Source organism: Anoplopoma fimbria, chromosome 24 (assembly GCF_027596085.1).
Source record: "Anoplopoma fimbria isolate UVic2021 breed Golden Eagle Sablefish chromosome 24, Afim_UVic_2022, whole genome shotgun sequence".
Lineage (NCBI taxonomy): Eukaryota > Metazoa > Chordata > Actinopteri > Perciformes > Anoplopomatidae > Anoplopoma > Anoplopoma fimbria.
The window spans coordinates 7,286,622-7,303,773 of NC_072472.1; the positions used below are offsets into that span (position 1 = coordinate 7,286,622).

At 38.2% G+C, this 17,152-nt stretch overlaps 1 protein-coding gene across 3 annotated transcripts in view; it reads right to left on the reverse strand.

Moving 5' to 3' along the window:
• cadm1a (cell adhesion molecule 1a) overlaps positions 1 to 17,152 on the reverse strand; it is a 357,276-nt gene that overhangs the window by 16,079 nt on the left and 324,045 nt on the right. For 2 of the 3 annotated variants that reach the window (XM_054626033.1, XM_054626034.1), the window contains one exon: positions 14,249 to 14,281. The exons of the other annotated variant lie outside the window; for it this stretch is intronic. In XM_054626033.1, the coding sequence (XP_054482008.1) occupies positions 14,249 to 14,281 (33 nt within the window). The remainder of the gene's footprint in view (positions 1 to 14,248; positions 14,282 to 17,152) is intronic. 3 annotated transcript variants of the gene reach the window in all.

Genomic DNA, 17,152 nt, shown 5'->3' on the forward strand with positions numbered 1-17,152 from the left:
TTCATAGTTCCCTGTATGCTGGCTTTGTCATGCTATTTTGGCCGTCTTTGAGGAGCAGTGTTGTGGCACAATCTCCACCAGGTGTAGCAACGCTGACAAAAACCTGCAGTAATAATAAAATCCTATAACAGGGCTGAGTACAGGGTGTCGGCCTCTAATCCAAACCTCACCTCAAAGGAAATTCAGACCAGTTTACATGCATGGATGGTGACAGAAAAAATAAAAAATAGAGAAAAAGAAAATCTGCTCTTTCCCACATACAGCTCACAGTGACAATGGATGATTTCCACGACTGGGTTTGTCCTATTTACACTCAACGCTTAGTGTAGGTTTATTATTAGATATCCTTGGAATGACAAAGCCCTGGCTGTGGCATTATGGAATCAAATTGGGAAAATATTTATTCCTACTTTTCTTGTGAACACCCAGAACGTTAGAATGGCATAAAAGAGTGACCAAAAGCCTCGGAAGGAAGCATTTGCTGAGAGGGAAATAGGGAAGAAGAGGCTACTCTTGCAATGCCGATTAATAATCAATTTCAATTTCCTCTCAGATATGATTTTCATTCTTTTGGAAAATGTGTGAAGGTGTTTCCTTTCAAACTCTATAATTTACTTTTTCTTTTCTCTGCCCTGCTGTCCTTCTTGCCAGCAATGGCCGAGCCAAGCTAAAAAACAAAACAACAACAGTACAACTGTCTCAGATGAAAGTTGCAAGACTTTGCTGCTGTCATGACAACACTGAGCCTAAATGCAAATTATAATAGAGGCGTTCAAAAACAAGGAACATGCAGGTCACGCGCCTCGGGATCCTATTTTGCTCCTAAAATTTGTGAGAAATAATGCCACCCTTAAGCTCACCACCTGTTGTGTCTGCCCGCTCGGAGCTCAGAGTGCCAAACTAATTATGCTCATTATTATTATTATTATCAAAGTTATTATTATTAACGAAGAAATAAACATAATTTGAATCAATATGAATACATACACACTGTACTGTATTGACAAAGCGTTGGCTAATAGAGGGATACACAATGTGCAGACAATAACTGGTCAGTCAGTGGTTTAGTCACTTTAGTTCAGACTAAAATATCCAAATATTGGATGGACTGCAGTGACATTTTCATGGTCCCCATACACTGACTGGTAATCCCCTCAAGGGAAGATTACAAACACATAGCATAAACATAATATGATTTTTTTTTTTGATTTATGTTTCATGTTGTAAAGGGCATATGAGAGATACTGTGGCAGCAGTTGGTGGAAGAGTGCAGGTGTTAACATTTCAGCAAATGCGGAGCTCGGATAATTTACAAGTAGTTTGTGTGCTCTGATTCAAACTGTTTTAATAAAGGCAAGGACATTACAAAAATGATATCGATTTTAATAAAATGACACCTCATTATTACTAATTATATTAGGTCATTTTGAACATCTTCAACAAAAAAACAAAAAAGAATGATAGTCTATATACCTTGGAAAAAGTAACACACACAGATATGAGGTTCTATGGCGGATGGACTTAGGGATTCAAACCCAGGCAGTTGAGCCTGAAATGTATATATATTTTTTTATGTATAATTGTATAATTTTATCACTCAAATTTATGCTTAACTTTATTTTTGGGGGTTTTGTTATGTTTCTGGGCAAATTATTTGCAAGTGTAGGGAGGTTTACACCAGTAAACCAACCCACTTATTTACACAATAATGTTATATGTGTATTACTAAAATGAAATCAATATTTTACTTTTTTATTTTTTTAGAAACATCAAGCATAACACGCCTGCTGACTTTTGGACCCAAAAAAGTACGACTGTAACAAATAAGTCACATAAAACATGTTTGCCACTTGTTGACCAACAGTTTCAAAAGATTAACTTTGCTGTACAGACTAATTAAAAAATATCTTATGTCACAGGCCCTGTCTGTTTCACCATGTGAAAGCCAGACGGAACCTTAGAGGTTCACTTAACTTTGTCACCTGCCATACTCGGTTGTGAGTCTAAAACTAATTAATGCAGCATATGTGCCTCATTGGAAGAGAGCCCCAAAGGCGACTTCAAGCCACCGAGCGCCTGTCTTAAAATACCAACACATCTATCTCTGTGTGCACACATGAAACACGCACACACATCTTAAATAAATGGATCCCATAGTGGCACTGATGTAGAATTGCATAATGGAGTGGTAAGACGGCGTCTGTAACTTTGCAGGTCCAATGACATTAGCGAGCAAATGTTTTTTCTTTCAGACACTGTTCCCTTCATGTTATGCATCATAGGGATTTTTGTTTAAGGATCCTACACAAAAACAACTTACAGAGTAGGTCTCAAACTAAATGAAAGCACTTTTATGAGCTGCACACATTCTTTTTTTTTTTTTCTAAAGGTTGGTGAGACAGGTTTCCACTTATTCAAAATCCTAAAGCATTGAATATGAAAACAAGTTGAAAGTTTTGCAATATTCCTGCAGTGACACAGTAGTAGGTTACCACCCCATTGACATCTCCGCCCTCCTAAGAGAATTTCAGAAAAAAACCTTTTAGCCATACAACATATGTGTGGACCGGCGTGGACCCAGGAAATACAGCTTCTGTGCTAATGCTACAAAGTGTATTGAACAAAAATCCTTTCAGCTCTCATCTGTATTTGCTGTGTTTTCACTCTCTTATTCACAGGTTTCTGGTATATAGTCTCAGCATGGCATATTCTATATTAATATTTTCAGAATAGGTTACTTGGAAATACCATGTTTACTGCATATGTTTGAGAGCACCTTTATGAAAAGAAAACGTTTTATGCAACTGTATAAACTCGGGTATATCCCAGCAGGTTTTCAACACACTCCAAACTAAATTTAATATAAATGGATAGAGGAGAGTGATACTGTCAGAAATACAAAGTTCTAAACCAAAATAGAGAGATGAAAAGATCATTTTCCTGGATTTTGCCACTCTGGTTGTTTGTCTTTTTCTAATTAACATTTGTTCCCATCATGCTTTGGGTACTATAAGCAGGAAGTCATCCTGTTTTAACACTTTATTTATTTGCATGTTGGTGAATGCAGAAGGGAGAGTCACACTGAATTGACCCTTTGCTAAGCCCTGCATCATGCTGCTACTTCCTTAAGCTGTCAGAGCTATCATGGAGCCCACACTGTCACTAACTGCATTCCTTTAATACATATTATCATTTTTTTTCACTTTCATAGAAGTGCTAACGCTTCTTAATGATGTGCTAACATACTCTGCTCATGTAAGCCAAATGATTTTACAGAGAAACCTATCGTATACCTCCTTTTAACCTCTCCTGGTAACAAAATCACTATAACACAACTTTTAACCATGACCAGCTCGGTATCTACAAAACCAGCCTGAAAATGAAGAAAATGAAATGAGTGCATGAGAGTCTATGGAGTGGTCATCGCTGGCCAATGCTACATTATGATTTATGGATGTTTATTCTGGCTTGACTGTAGATAATCTGCTACTTCATCACTGGAGGGAGTATGTTCCTCTGATTCCACCATCATGTTCTCTTTGTACTCTGTGACGCTGAGAATAAAGGTGGCTTTGTAATGCTTATATCATAAATCAGGTTCAACGTGTTCAAAAGCCAAAAACATCAAACCCCAAAAATCTGTTGTATGCACACAACCGTAATACTAATGCCTTGGCTGTCAAAAAAAATAAATCCTGCGTCCCTTTAACCTTCCAGTATGTCAGGCAGTCAGTGATGTTGGCAACGCCATCTGTCCCTTTGATAGTCAGTTAGCCCAAGATCACCTGTGCACTGCTGTCTCTGAGGTCTGCAAGGACTAAGTCTTCAAGTCAAAAGGACAGCATTTGGAATTTGGCCAGATCTTCAAACACTTATTCCCCAACCGTTGCCGTACTCAGCATAGGAACCATTCAATAACAGACACAAATAAACACAAAACAGAGATATACTTCTCCTCTACAAAACACTTCCCCAAGTTTGCTGTAATCAAGAGTCTGAAGAAACAATCACTGCATTTGTTGCACATCAATACCTGATGGTAATTTGACACAGTATGGCCTTGTCATTTAATGAATGCCTTGTCTCTTTAATGACATCCAAATGTGACAGCTGAGTCCTTGGATTAAAGAGAGAGGTCCTGTGCTTCACCCTCCACATCCTGCTGTGAGCAAAGTGGCCATTATACTGCTGTATTCCTCTCAACTATTAGATCTCGGAGCGCGGCTCAATTATCCCACTACTTCCACACGCTTGCTGACAGCAGTCTTGGCAGGTGTGTCCTTTCCAGACGCTCTCACCTCTCCGGATGGGAAATTAGTCAGCGCAGCTAGCCATCAGCTAAAGCAACTGACATATTCGACCAGCATGCCCTTTCATTAAGAGTGAGGAGAAGGGGAAGTGAGAGAAGAAGAGCAAATGTTCCTCGAACATTCAACTCCAAAAACGCTGGCTCTGAACCGTGGACCACGTGGATTTTTTGAAACGAGCTCCAGGGAGTTGATTTACCTCATGCACATGACAACAAAAGAAAATCCTCCACAAAGCAAAGCCGTGATTATTGACTGTGGTGCTGATGGCCACTTGTCCCACAATGCAACAGGACAAAACTGAAAAAAAATAGAGGAGGATGGAGAAATGGCTGCAGCTCAGAAACACAGCGATAAATGCTTGTGGAAGCGTTTTTTTGGTATCTTATCTTAGACATGTAGCAAAGTTAGGTGATTTATTAAACTATACCACTGCCAAAGAAGTGCATTATTAACACAGCTCAACCGTGTTTACTTTACAGTATATTGTACTTTACGTTTACTTTACTTTGGAACACACCCTGATTCGGGATTTGTGCTAATATAGTGCCAGAATATTGGAGAAATGTTCAGTAGTCACAAATCTCTTAATGCACAAGCCACCAAAAGCATTAAACTTTCCTTAATATTTATTTTGTGGAATCCTCCTCATGTACTGGACATCCTTAAATAACAAGTACTCAAGAGTGGTTTACATTGTTTAAGGAGGTAATGGTATTGCTCTGATAAAGACTGCTTTGGTAAGTAAGTGAGAAAGGCTTTGTAATCAACTTGTTTGTTCCCTCCTTTATTCTGTGAGTTGGCGTAGCTCAATCTACTGTGTGAGCATTTACGTAACTCTTTCTGTAGATTTGCTTAAAAAACAAGCGCCTTTTAACTCTCTGGGTCTCACAAGAGGAAATTACTTTGTAACAAAAGAGCTTCCGAGAGCCAGGAGTACAGCGGTGTTTATCCACATGCATAATAAAATCAGTCATTATGTCGGAGTTTTCCAGTTTCTGGGTCCCTCTCTCTCTCTTTCATTTCAGCATCAGAGCAAAAGCTTAATTTATAAGAACACGTCGTTTCACCACCCACTTCTCCAGTCTACTGGCAGCTCATCTCAGAGCCTCTTCTTCTCTCTGGCGCATGTTTAATTTGTTCCCGCCTGCCCTCCACGCCACTTCCCCCGTACCTGGCCTATTTTAGAAGGAAATGGACAATCTCGGGAAGTGCCTTTGAGCTCAATGGTGTCTCAGCTTCCTCCCTCTTTTAGTCGCGACAAGCGGGGCATCACCATGGCAACAACATTTGCGAGGATATGGGGAGCGGGGCGGTCAGTGCTGATGCTTTTCTAACAGGCTCTGACTCGGTGTCACACACTGGGCACAGAAATCTAGACAGGAATTTGCATTTTTCAAATAGCGGGACTTTTGGAGATTGCCCCGTTGACACCTAAATAAGTAATCATGATTGTAAATTACACTTAAATGGAGCACTGAAGGAAAATGCACCAAGTTTTCTGAATTCTTTTAGTGGAAAGTAATCACAAATAAAGTTTATTTTGAACGTTATGGTTAGCAATGGTGTCGACAATGTGGGAATTTAGAGACTCACAGGGTCCATCGTAGTTTTTAGGTGTTATGACTAAAAACAACAATACTCTTATAAGGGCACGGAAAAATTAAACCAATGAAGTGCCTAAACTGCATTCTTTCCAATGGCCAGCAGGGGGTGACTCCTCTGGTTGCAAAAAGAAGTCTGGTTCTATAGAACAGGTAAAATAACAATACAGCATTATGGTTATTTACTAAATGATGGTCTCATTTAGATTAAAATAGATGACAAAGTCGGGCATGCTTTAGGGCGTGTCTAACTTGTTATTGACAGGTTGCTCCCACGGTGTTGTCTGGTATCGAAGTTGTCCGCGTTTTCGCCTGAGAACTTTAACCCTTTTTAGTTCATGCAAACAAATGTAAAATTTTGGTCACCTAAAAAAAAAAATCAACCTTTCAGTTGTCCACTCTTTCATGACACTTCTTGCGCCAAAAACCCAGAGTGGTGACAGCCAAAAACAAAGATGGCGAATTTAAGGCTTCACAACCATAATCCTCAAACCACTGGTCGACGGCATGTCTCCTGTTTATATACAGTCTACGGTATTTGATAAACCAACAGATGATAATAAATTGTGTGGCAGCAAAAGTTTTGCCAGGTTCAGCTCTTTTGCCTGAGCTAAAGTTGGTTTGAACAAAACCTCAGACTACAGCAGAGTACTAAAGTATAATGCTATCTCCTGGGGGGAAACCATAATGCAGTGTCATATAAAAGTCCTGCTTTAAGTCCTACCTCCAGGAAGAAATTGTGAATGTATTAGTACTGATCAGCTGCATGTAAACGGTGTCTTTACAGTAACCAGGTAACTGTAGACACATGCATTCTCTGATTCCTTGCCATTCTCCCAGTTTCTTTTTTGTATGTAAACATAACCTTTGCTAAAGCAGGGGTTCCCCTCTGTAACTACGTAGAGATACAATTATTAAAAGGTTATTTATATAAAAGCGCTTTACTATATTACCTCCAGAGCCACAGCCACCTCTGATTAATTTGATTAAGTTTGCCAGTTTGTCAGAACTCTCAACACAATTGCATATTGTTAATGCAACTTATTAACCTTTCTCTCGTCACAACGTCTGTTTCAATTATCATTAGCTGCAGCTGTGTTTCCATGGTATCAGACCTTTGTGAAATGTGTCCCTATACAGACACATTACACAGCTATGAAGTCTTGTTTTTGCACACACAGTTTGTTAAGTTGATTCTTTATCTTCACTTTCATAACTTCTTCTAGTTTACCTACTGGCCCACTACCTCTGGGGACATATTGCTCTTGATGTTATTATCCTTGCACTGACCGTCTCTGACTCATCACTGTCAATACTCATTGAATCAGGGCTTGAAATCCAAGTCATAACAAAGTGATTCACTGCTTACTGAAAAAAACGTCTGTATTGTATTTGCTCTGGACACCCACACAAGTGACTGTCTGATCAGACCTCTCCTCAGGACTATGTGGGCGTGTACAGAGTGAACTTGATTGATATTTATGACTCTCCTGTTTGTTTTAAACTTGTTAAACTTGCAATAACTGATATTTTTGGCCACTTGTGGGCAGCAGAATCAAGCTGTGAACATTGACTTACCATCACCTTTTAAGTTGATACTTGAACTTGTTAGCAAGCAGTTGTATCTTCACACATCCAGCAGACACAGAACAACATTATCATTCATTGCAGTGCCTGGCGACTGTTTCTAAGAGCCTCCCTCTGCTGATTTTAGAGAATTGCTCATACATTTTAAATATGTTTATAATTTTGCTCTGATTAATAAATGTATTCTTTGATATTGAAACTGTAGCAAGATGCTCCCGTAAATTTGGATAGAGCAACTAAGTTTACATGATTATTTAAAAGTATTATGAAACCGCTGATATACTACCTAAATAGGCTATATATCAAGATTTATTGGGAGAATTTTGACATTTTGACATTTTTCTGTGAGATTGGCAGTCGAATCAGGCTCCTAAGATCCAGTCTACTATTTGGGGTCACTTCTACAAATTACTAATACATTGGTTTCTTTTCTTGATTTTTTAAACATTCAGAGATATAAAAGGACACATTATTATTTTATAAATGCTATGTATATTTGGTTCAAAAATCTGTTGCTGAATAATTTTCTTTGTTTGTTAGATCATTCTAAAGATTACAATTTTAATTTATTTTAATCAAAGTTAATGTATATTTAAGTTATATTTACTTAAAGTTATTCATTCATATTGATATAATTTCACATTAAAGTATGTTGACACTAAAATTAAATTTAGACTATTAAAGATGGACTTAAGCACACTTATTATTATATTATGTCTTTACAGTGTTATATTTCCACAGCTCACTGTCAGTAAATATCGTACAATAAGTCCTGGACTACAAGAGAGTTGCAAGCCTGCAAAGGTAGATTGATTCAAAGCTTTGAATGGGTCAATTGGGTTCTGGAGCTGTGGTTACTTCAACTATGTGTGGTGTTGGGGCAAAATGTAATAACTTTTCATGAGGCCTAAAATCCCAGGCAGTGGCCCCTGTTTCTGGGTTCATCACTAGTGACCTCTTTCAAATTGCCACTTTGTCATGTTATTATGAAAATGTCAATATTATAGCCGCTTTAAAGTGAAACAACTTCAGACCTCGGTCAAAAAAACAAAGAAAACAAAGGTTAGAGCTTGTGTTGTCCAACAGTGGCATGTACATAGCCTTCTTTTGCTAACAGAGAGATATTGACTCAAAATCATTTGGCACCTCTGTGGGTGTTAAAATGAACAGGGCACTAACACCTCTGATCTGTATTTGTGTTAAAAGTACATCTAAATGCTGACCTTGAATATATTTAAAGTAAAAGGTGTCTTGTAAACATCCTATTCACACTCTCACAGTAAGATCATTGTTGGTAACCTCTATAGAGCAGCTGGATTTATGCTTTTATCTCCTGGAGAGGGAAAAAGCGCGGTGCTATTTTCAGTACAAAGCAGCTTTAACCTTCAAGGAAAAATGAGCAAGAATCATTTGACGTATAAAATGTGATCGATATGTTGTGAGCTTGTATTTAAAGACTGCATTAAGACATGTTTCAAGGCTTTGTTGTGCGTGTGGCATTTCAAAGGTCGAAACATGATTAGTCAGCTAGTACGAAAAAGAAACTGCCTAATATTTCTACTGAAAGCCCGATTTCACATCAACATAAGCCCTGTGGAATATTTGAGAGTTAATTATATTTAAATATTCGATACAACACCTGAACCCTTCACTAATGTTCATTCACCAAATCGTGTATGCATATTAATGAAATCCTATCTCCATCAATCCACCGTGAAAAGCCATTCATCTGGTTTAAGCCCATGTTCTTTTGCCCTTTACAAATATTTTATGAGTGAAATACTCCAACTGAATAGCCTATTTTTTTTTTCTTCTTTTTAAAAAATCAAAATGACATACAGCACTCATTAATCAATCAGGATATATCTAACACCTTTCACATCGACTGTGACAGGTTGTCTAAACCTATTTTTCCGCTTAATAATTAACTTAAACCTGCAATAACTGCTTTAATTGTCTCAAAATACACATTTATCATCACCTTTTTAGTTTATATGATGAACCTGTAAGCAAAGAGTTGCTTATTTACACATCCAGTAGACACACAACAGCATTATAATTCAATAGAAGTTGTTTGTGGCCACCTGGTTAATGGATGTCTAATATTCACTCTCTCCACGCTCTGTTTTTGATTTCTACCAGCTCCCTACGGAGATATCGGGCTCTTTAGCAACTACATGCTCCACTCTGTTCAGCAGCTAGTCTCTTGGTCTGCTGTTAGATGCTGCGCAGGTAGTATGCAGTGGGTTTTTCAGAGCTTTTTCACTGAAAACAGCTGACGCTTCGGTCGAAAATGAAACATGACAGTGAACCTGAACAGTAAAGTTGTTCATTGGACAGCTAACGCTAGCAACGATGAGCTGAAACTCACTTTATAGCTCTATAAAGCCGAGGGCAGCTGCAGATCATGCTGACCATGAATCGTTGTGGTACCTGGACCGTGGTCGTGCTTCCTGCTGTGACCCGGCTGACACCCACTGTTACTTTTATTATTATTATTATTACTATTATTATTAGTCACATTACTAATACTATTCCCTATATCATTATTTAAATTTTTAATACTATAGTCATTGCTGCTTTTATAAGTAGTCTTAATTTTTGCTTACTACTGTGATTATATGAATAATTTATGTCATATACATTGAATGTGTTGTAACTCTGTTATGTTGTTCATTCTGTACACATGACATCTATTGCATTCTGTCCATCCTGGGAGAAGGATCCCTCCTCTGTCGCTCTCCCAGAGGTTTCTTCCTTTTTTCTCCCTGTTAAGGGTTTTTCTGTGCCGATGTGAGGGTTCCGGGACAGAGGATGTCGCATGTGTACAGACTGTAAAGCCCTCTGAGGCATTGCTGTGATTCTGGGCTATACAAAATAAATTGAATTTAATTGAATTGAATCATTCTCTGTATAGGTTCATCGCTAAGAGTGAGATTTTTCACTTTTTAGATCAAATTGTTTTAACATTGTTATTTCATACATTGTTATTATATGGCTTAAAGCAGCTAATGTAGTTTACGGTACATTTTTAAATGTACTTAAGGAGATACTATGGAAGCCCTGAGAGAAAAGGGAGAAAATTAAATTCTGGTGAACCATTTCTTAACTTTGTTTATGACTTAATAATAGATTTATTTAATGATTTTATTTTTGACTTGTTTTTGCAGATATTTCTTTCAAGGAACTAAGAAAGATTATCCTGTGCTTTTTTTTTTTACCTGTTCTTAAGTCGTAAACACAGGTGAATTATAAATTAATTAGATAAGACTTAGAAAATACATCTTTTTTCTCACCTGCCTCTCAGGGTTTTCAAAAGATACAGATACAAGTTGAAAGAAGAATAAAAAACTAACTGGGTTTCAAAAGATTCTCACCTGGAATGCTCAATCACAGAAGGTTGATAAAGCTTGCTATATAAAGGGCATTACATTCTGTATCGGCACTGAACTGTGACATTAGACATCAGTCACCATTCGTAATCATCCAATGTGATCTTAATGGTCGGCAGTTTAGGACATAGAACTCTGGAGATGTCTTTAAGATAAGACAAACAGAAAGATAAATCAGTAAGTTTAATATTTTATATTTTGAAGTTTGTGGAAAATATTAAGATACATCACGCAACTGACCACTGGTCTTGCAATATCCACAATCTTGATTCTAGACAGCCTCTGTTTATCCAACATAGTTCAACATTTCTAGTATAATTTCCAGCTTTTACACACTAAATATATTCATGATGCATTACTAAAGTTGATAATTACAATTAAAGAAAAATGATTATGAGTTGAGCTGTGCAACAGGGGAGAACTCACACGCAGAGAACAAAAATGAGATTCAGATAGAGTCTGGATTTTAAATGTTTCTATTTGCTACATTACACAGTGACAGAATGTGCAAAAGTACAAATATTTCAGCCCATATTGGACTGTCCTCTGTGCATGTATGGTTAACATGTGGATTTCTCTACAGGTACATCATCTAAGGCTTGATTAAACGCACATGAAGCCAAGTGCCAGCAGGTCAAGTCATTATAAACACACCAGAACCCCCCTGGGTGCCTCATCATGCATGTCTCATCTTTGACTGAAACCTTTGCACTCTTGCATTCTATTCCCATTTTCGCTGTGCAGCCCTGTCATGTATCAAATAGAAAACATTTAAAATCCAGTCTCTAGTCTTAATATCTTTTTTGTTCTCTGTGTGTGACTCCTCTCTTGCTGCACAACACGTTTCCACTGACTACCGCAGCAGAGAGGAAGAACAGTATTTCAAGGCACAGCTCAACACTTAGGAACTGCTGAGATACAGTATAACATCTGGTGGAACCATTCAAAAACTCATAAAGGTTGACAACAAATCTCACAAATAGGGGAATAAAGCATCTGTGGCCTGGCCGATACAAGCTGCCAACATCATTTACAACGAGAGAGCAGCACGACTGCTGCAGGCGTGTCTGTCTGACACAGGAAATCAACACCATGTCAGGAGGCACTTCAACTGCCTCACATCCCGACACCATCAGTGTGATTTATTAAGCATGCCAATTTATGCTGATTACATCATTAATTCAATTCATTCATGCATAAATTAGAAAAAATATTTTTGAAACAGGAGAGTTATCAAGATTGAACTTACTATCTTTAAGCATGACTGTATAAGAAAAGTGATTTTTATTTGCTTTTGCATTTATGTAACAATGTGCATCAAAATTGAAACAAATCATCTACTCTCTGATATTGCATGATAATTGGACGGTAAGAATAAGTTATCAGCCACACTCTTCTCCTAACTGTAAGTCATTTTGTTCCCCAAACCTAACTTCCTATGAATTTTACTTTTATACTACAACTATACATGTTAAAAGCACATATTGACACGCCTTCCCTGACACTAGAGGTTTACCTGTAGAGTGTCATTGTTTAGGCTTAGTGACACTGACCAAGCGCCTGTATTTGACGAGTTTGGATAGAGAATGTGTTGGTCCAATATGTTAAGCCAACGCCAAACTCAATTAGGGAATATTTCTATTTTATCACAACATAGCTAACCATGATGCCGATTATGCATTGCAATGTAAAACTGTGTGCACAAAGAACTATGATCAGCATGGTGGTAAAGCTCCTTCAAACAGAAAGATCTGTCATTGTAATTTCTATGAGGATTGACTGTATTGCTCTTCACATATTAAACACTCACGATCTGTGGATACAACACAGTGGGCAGTAAGAAAACACATGCATGAGCAATGGAAAGGCAAACTAGCTGATCTCATCACCAATTTAACATAGTTCATAATCACAAAAACTAGAAATACAGATACCTTCTTTGATAACATTCTTTGATAAAATTATCATGAAAAATTGTATTGGGTACATAGTGTTAAAAACATCACCTTAGATAGGATTCTGAGTGTAAAATTAAATGGATCCCCCACTCATGCACTCAGACTTAATTTAATTGTAAAACCCTCAGTACAAGAGGCACTATGACTCATGCCATAAATAGTAAAAAAAATGATTCAAATTATATTAGAAGAGCAAAAACCTGCCCATCACTTTAACATTAAAACTGATCCGTCTGTTAGTGTGAATCATCACATTTTATACTTTTAAAAGATAAGATGGCTGCTTCTGATTCTGTAAGACACCTTGTTGTTTACACCCCACATGCCTAAGCAAGCCCTGAGCCCATCTGGCCCGATCTTTTATTTTGATAAAATCTGACCATCGATTGAAAAGGAACAAAACAATGGAATCATGTAAATGCAACTTTTTATGACAAATAAGTACCATCCTGGCAAAATATGCATTTGCTTTCGGATCTCCGGCCCTCAGGCTCAAAACCCTGAAACGTTCTTCTTGGTTTGTGGTAATTTCATTAGTGTGTTTAATTTATCCACCTAAATATAATTGTGTTTAACTAAATAACCTTAGGGTTGTTCCAAGTTGTCCCTTCTTTTTGTGATTTTTGTGATTTTCTGCTAAACCTGCTTTTTTTGCCAAAGATAAGCATGATAGTGTTTAACGGGTGGTTAGGCCCATAGTGCTGCACATCATTTTACATTTATAGCAAGTGAGGTCAGTTTTGAAATCTCCTGATGGACCAAAACTGAGCACATGCTTAATAGAAAGTTTGTGACCAAACGTTCATGAATTTGTTCACACTAATTATGAAACTGCTGCCACAGAATAATGAAAAAAGGGGATGCAAATTATGCAAAATGAGAAAATGATGCATATCATCTTCATTCAAATTAATGAAAACGGGTAAATGAGTTCTATTTCTTGCCTCCACACAGAATCATTTCATGCTGTTGATATAATCAGTCCTGGCCTCAGAGTGGGTTTTATTCCTCTGTGACACCTTCAGGGAAACGCTGTAATTGGTGCAACCATTTCCCAAATGCAGTTCCATCGAGGAGTATGAGCTTTTTCTTTTGAAAACAAAAGGTGTTTTTATCTTATGCATGGCTCTATGCACTGACAATATGTGACATAAACATCTTTGTGGTGCAATGAAACAAAAACAAAAACAGCCTGACTGTTTCTTGACATGTGCTCTGTGGCCTCCAAAGACAGGTCAGCTGGATCAATTAATGACTGAAACCAGGCACACAGCTGACATTTCCAGGCTGGGCAGCCCGGCACACCTGTCAACTGTGCAATAGTAAAAGTAAGCATGCTGCAGAGAAAAGCATACAAGTTTAAAAAAGAGAGACATAAATAGGAAAGTAGAGATACCAACCATGAGCTGCAGGTTCAGTGCTGGGCGCAGTGTCTGAGCACACAAGGAGAGGACATGGCAGTTGAGGAGGGAGGTGTGGAACAGGAGGAACAGCATGCAAATAAAGGAGAAATGGGGGAGGAGGCAGGGAGGGAGCGGGGCAGGGGGAGAAAACAAATGACACCCATAAGCAAGCATTCAGAAGACCAGAACATGACAAAAGACATAAGGCTTAAGGGAAATCAAAGGGAACCAAAGGCAGTGCAGAGATAAACATAAGCTTACACACACACAAATACACTTTCAATTGCACACACTGGACGCTCCACTCAGAGGGGAGGTTGGCCACTGCTTGAGGAGATATGGAAGAGACTTTTATCATGTGCTTTAGGCAGCTTTGGTTTGGACAAAGGACAAACTATCAAGAGGAAATCATTGTGCAGCTGTCCTAATGTAACAGCGTATGACTTGGAAAACGCTTCGCCATCTATTTGCAAAGGGAATGTTTTGTATGGCAACGACTCAAGTAAAGTTTTAGCAAAGTAAAAGTGTTTAGTGTTGCGATGGCTGGGTATGGATGAAATATTCCAACACCCAAACTCCCAACTCGTAAATTACAGCAGTATGGTCAGTGGCACTAAGCTTTAAACTCTGACCCTCTAAGGACCCCTCAAGCATCAAGAGTCAGGGATGGAATTTCAGTTTTACATGCATAGTGTCATTTCAAATAAACCTACGTGTTCACTGGAAACATACAGTTTTGTGCTTTTTACCTACATACAGTCATTTTTCAAAATAAGCTTCCAAAGTAGGTTAACCTATGCAGCAAAAGTGATTAGTTAGGTTTAGGAAAAGATAGTGTTTTAGGGTCAAATAAATATGTTTGTTACGTAAAATAACCACGCTTGTTACATGGTTTACGTAATACAACTATGGTAAAATAAGTCCACATTGACTTGGTTTGAAATGGGACACAAACATCAGTCTCCTGGGGGAAAGTCCAGTGTTTGTTTGATCTGTGCATTACTTACATTGAGACTACAGACTACTGTACTACTGGGAAACAGAAGCCAGGATCACACATTGCCCAGACTGAAATCTGTGCTGTAGAAACATATGCCATTTAAAAAAACAAACTATTAACAAAGTTTGACTGCATTAGTGGCAATTTCTAACACTGTAAAAGTTCTGAAATTACATTAAAATGATAAAAGCAAACATTTGGTCAAATAATAGGGCATATGGACATGAAAAATACATCAAAACAAATTGTGTTGAAATAAGAGACCTTCAACAGCCGCAATGTGATTTCAAGAAGCTAAATGTACATTAGCGTGCCTTAGGATTCCTTGGCCTTCTGTCTCAGCGGAGCGAGAGGAAGTGCCGGAAAGCTATTAAGACACAGACAGATGTTTGTGTAAGAGAGGATGGTGCTCTGTATGTGTAATTGTTCAGGGAGCAGTAGGCCAATGCCACACCTCAGCTCTGCCGCCAGAGGCTCAGGGTACGGAAAACGATCTCACAAGGTGAGGCTGCTTTTGAGTCCGTTTTGGAATTACCGAGGCCTCTGAAGACCCATTTCTCTACAAGGTCCTCGAGTAGCTGAGACATGTCAGTGCTAAATAATGCCACAGGCCGGTCATTACACTGACAATTTAATAGCATATTTTGTTAAATCACACCTCAGTAATAACACTGAATGGATTTCTTAATTAAAGTGCAAAGTGCTTCTAACTCAAAGCCAGATAAGCAAGTTAGCCAGCTAAGTTTGACCCTAACCACGGCTTTAGAACACCACATGGCTAGCTCATTTTATATTAATTAGATCACCTGAGTATCCTTTGCTAATCATAACAAAAATTTGTAAAACAGCCCATATACCCAATCAACTTACCACAGTAATTGGGAGATGTACAAAATGTTCGTAGCATATCAATTTCATGTAACAAACAGAAAGCTAGCCGACCAATTATCAATAATGGGTGATATTTACAATTGCATATTAATTGCATTGACATTCTTTCAGACACAACAGTGTGCCTGACATGCATCGGTTTATTGAAGCCTGCTACATCATTGCAGCCCTGAGGAGCAAGGAGCAATTTCATATTTATAGATTCTACAGTTGTTACATATCTGTTGAAGGTGTCGTCACTGTGTATTATACCACGTTTTACTGTTACTGTTTCAATTGTTTTTCATGGTTCTGATGGGATTTGTGATCTTAATTTAGGTTAGATGTGTTCCTGTTAATTTTAATAGCTGTTGCCTAGTAATGTACTACACAATACGGCAATTTGTAATTTACGATGCAGAAAGAGAGACCAGAGGGCAATTAATGGGTTATGTAGTGTCCTCTGCAGTAGCAAATAAATGCTGGAAAATAATCTCTTGAGTCGTTGTCTTCCATACACTGTACACATCTGTTAGACAACCACACAGATGGTGGCACCAAATCCTACACACTGTGCCTCGAAATCTAAAGGGTTAATCAAAAAAATGGATGGAAAATAAAACGGAAAAAAAATGAAGATTGAAGGTAAGTGCTTGGGTCCACATGAACACAAGTATAGACACGCTGATTAAGAAAGGCCTCATATATTCAATTTAAATGGGGGAAATGAGAAACTGGAGGATTTATATTTTCATGGGGTTTCGAACACTTTTCAACAGAACAGTCCAGAAGCCATGAAATGGCTGCACAACTGTTCGTTGGCTTCAAAATGTAAAATGAATCCTCTGTCCCTGCAAGCCTCATTCAACAGAAAGGCAGCATGCCCTGGTAACCCTCATTACACCGTGGGTGGCAGCCATGTGGGACCATTCAGCATGTCTGCCGCTGAGTGATTGCCTGTCCGTTTCTAAGCAGCCTCCTCCTCATCCACCATCTCCAGCTTCACAGGTCAACTGAGACATCGGCAGTGT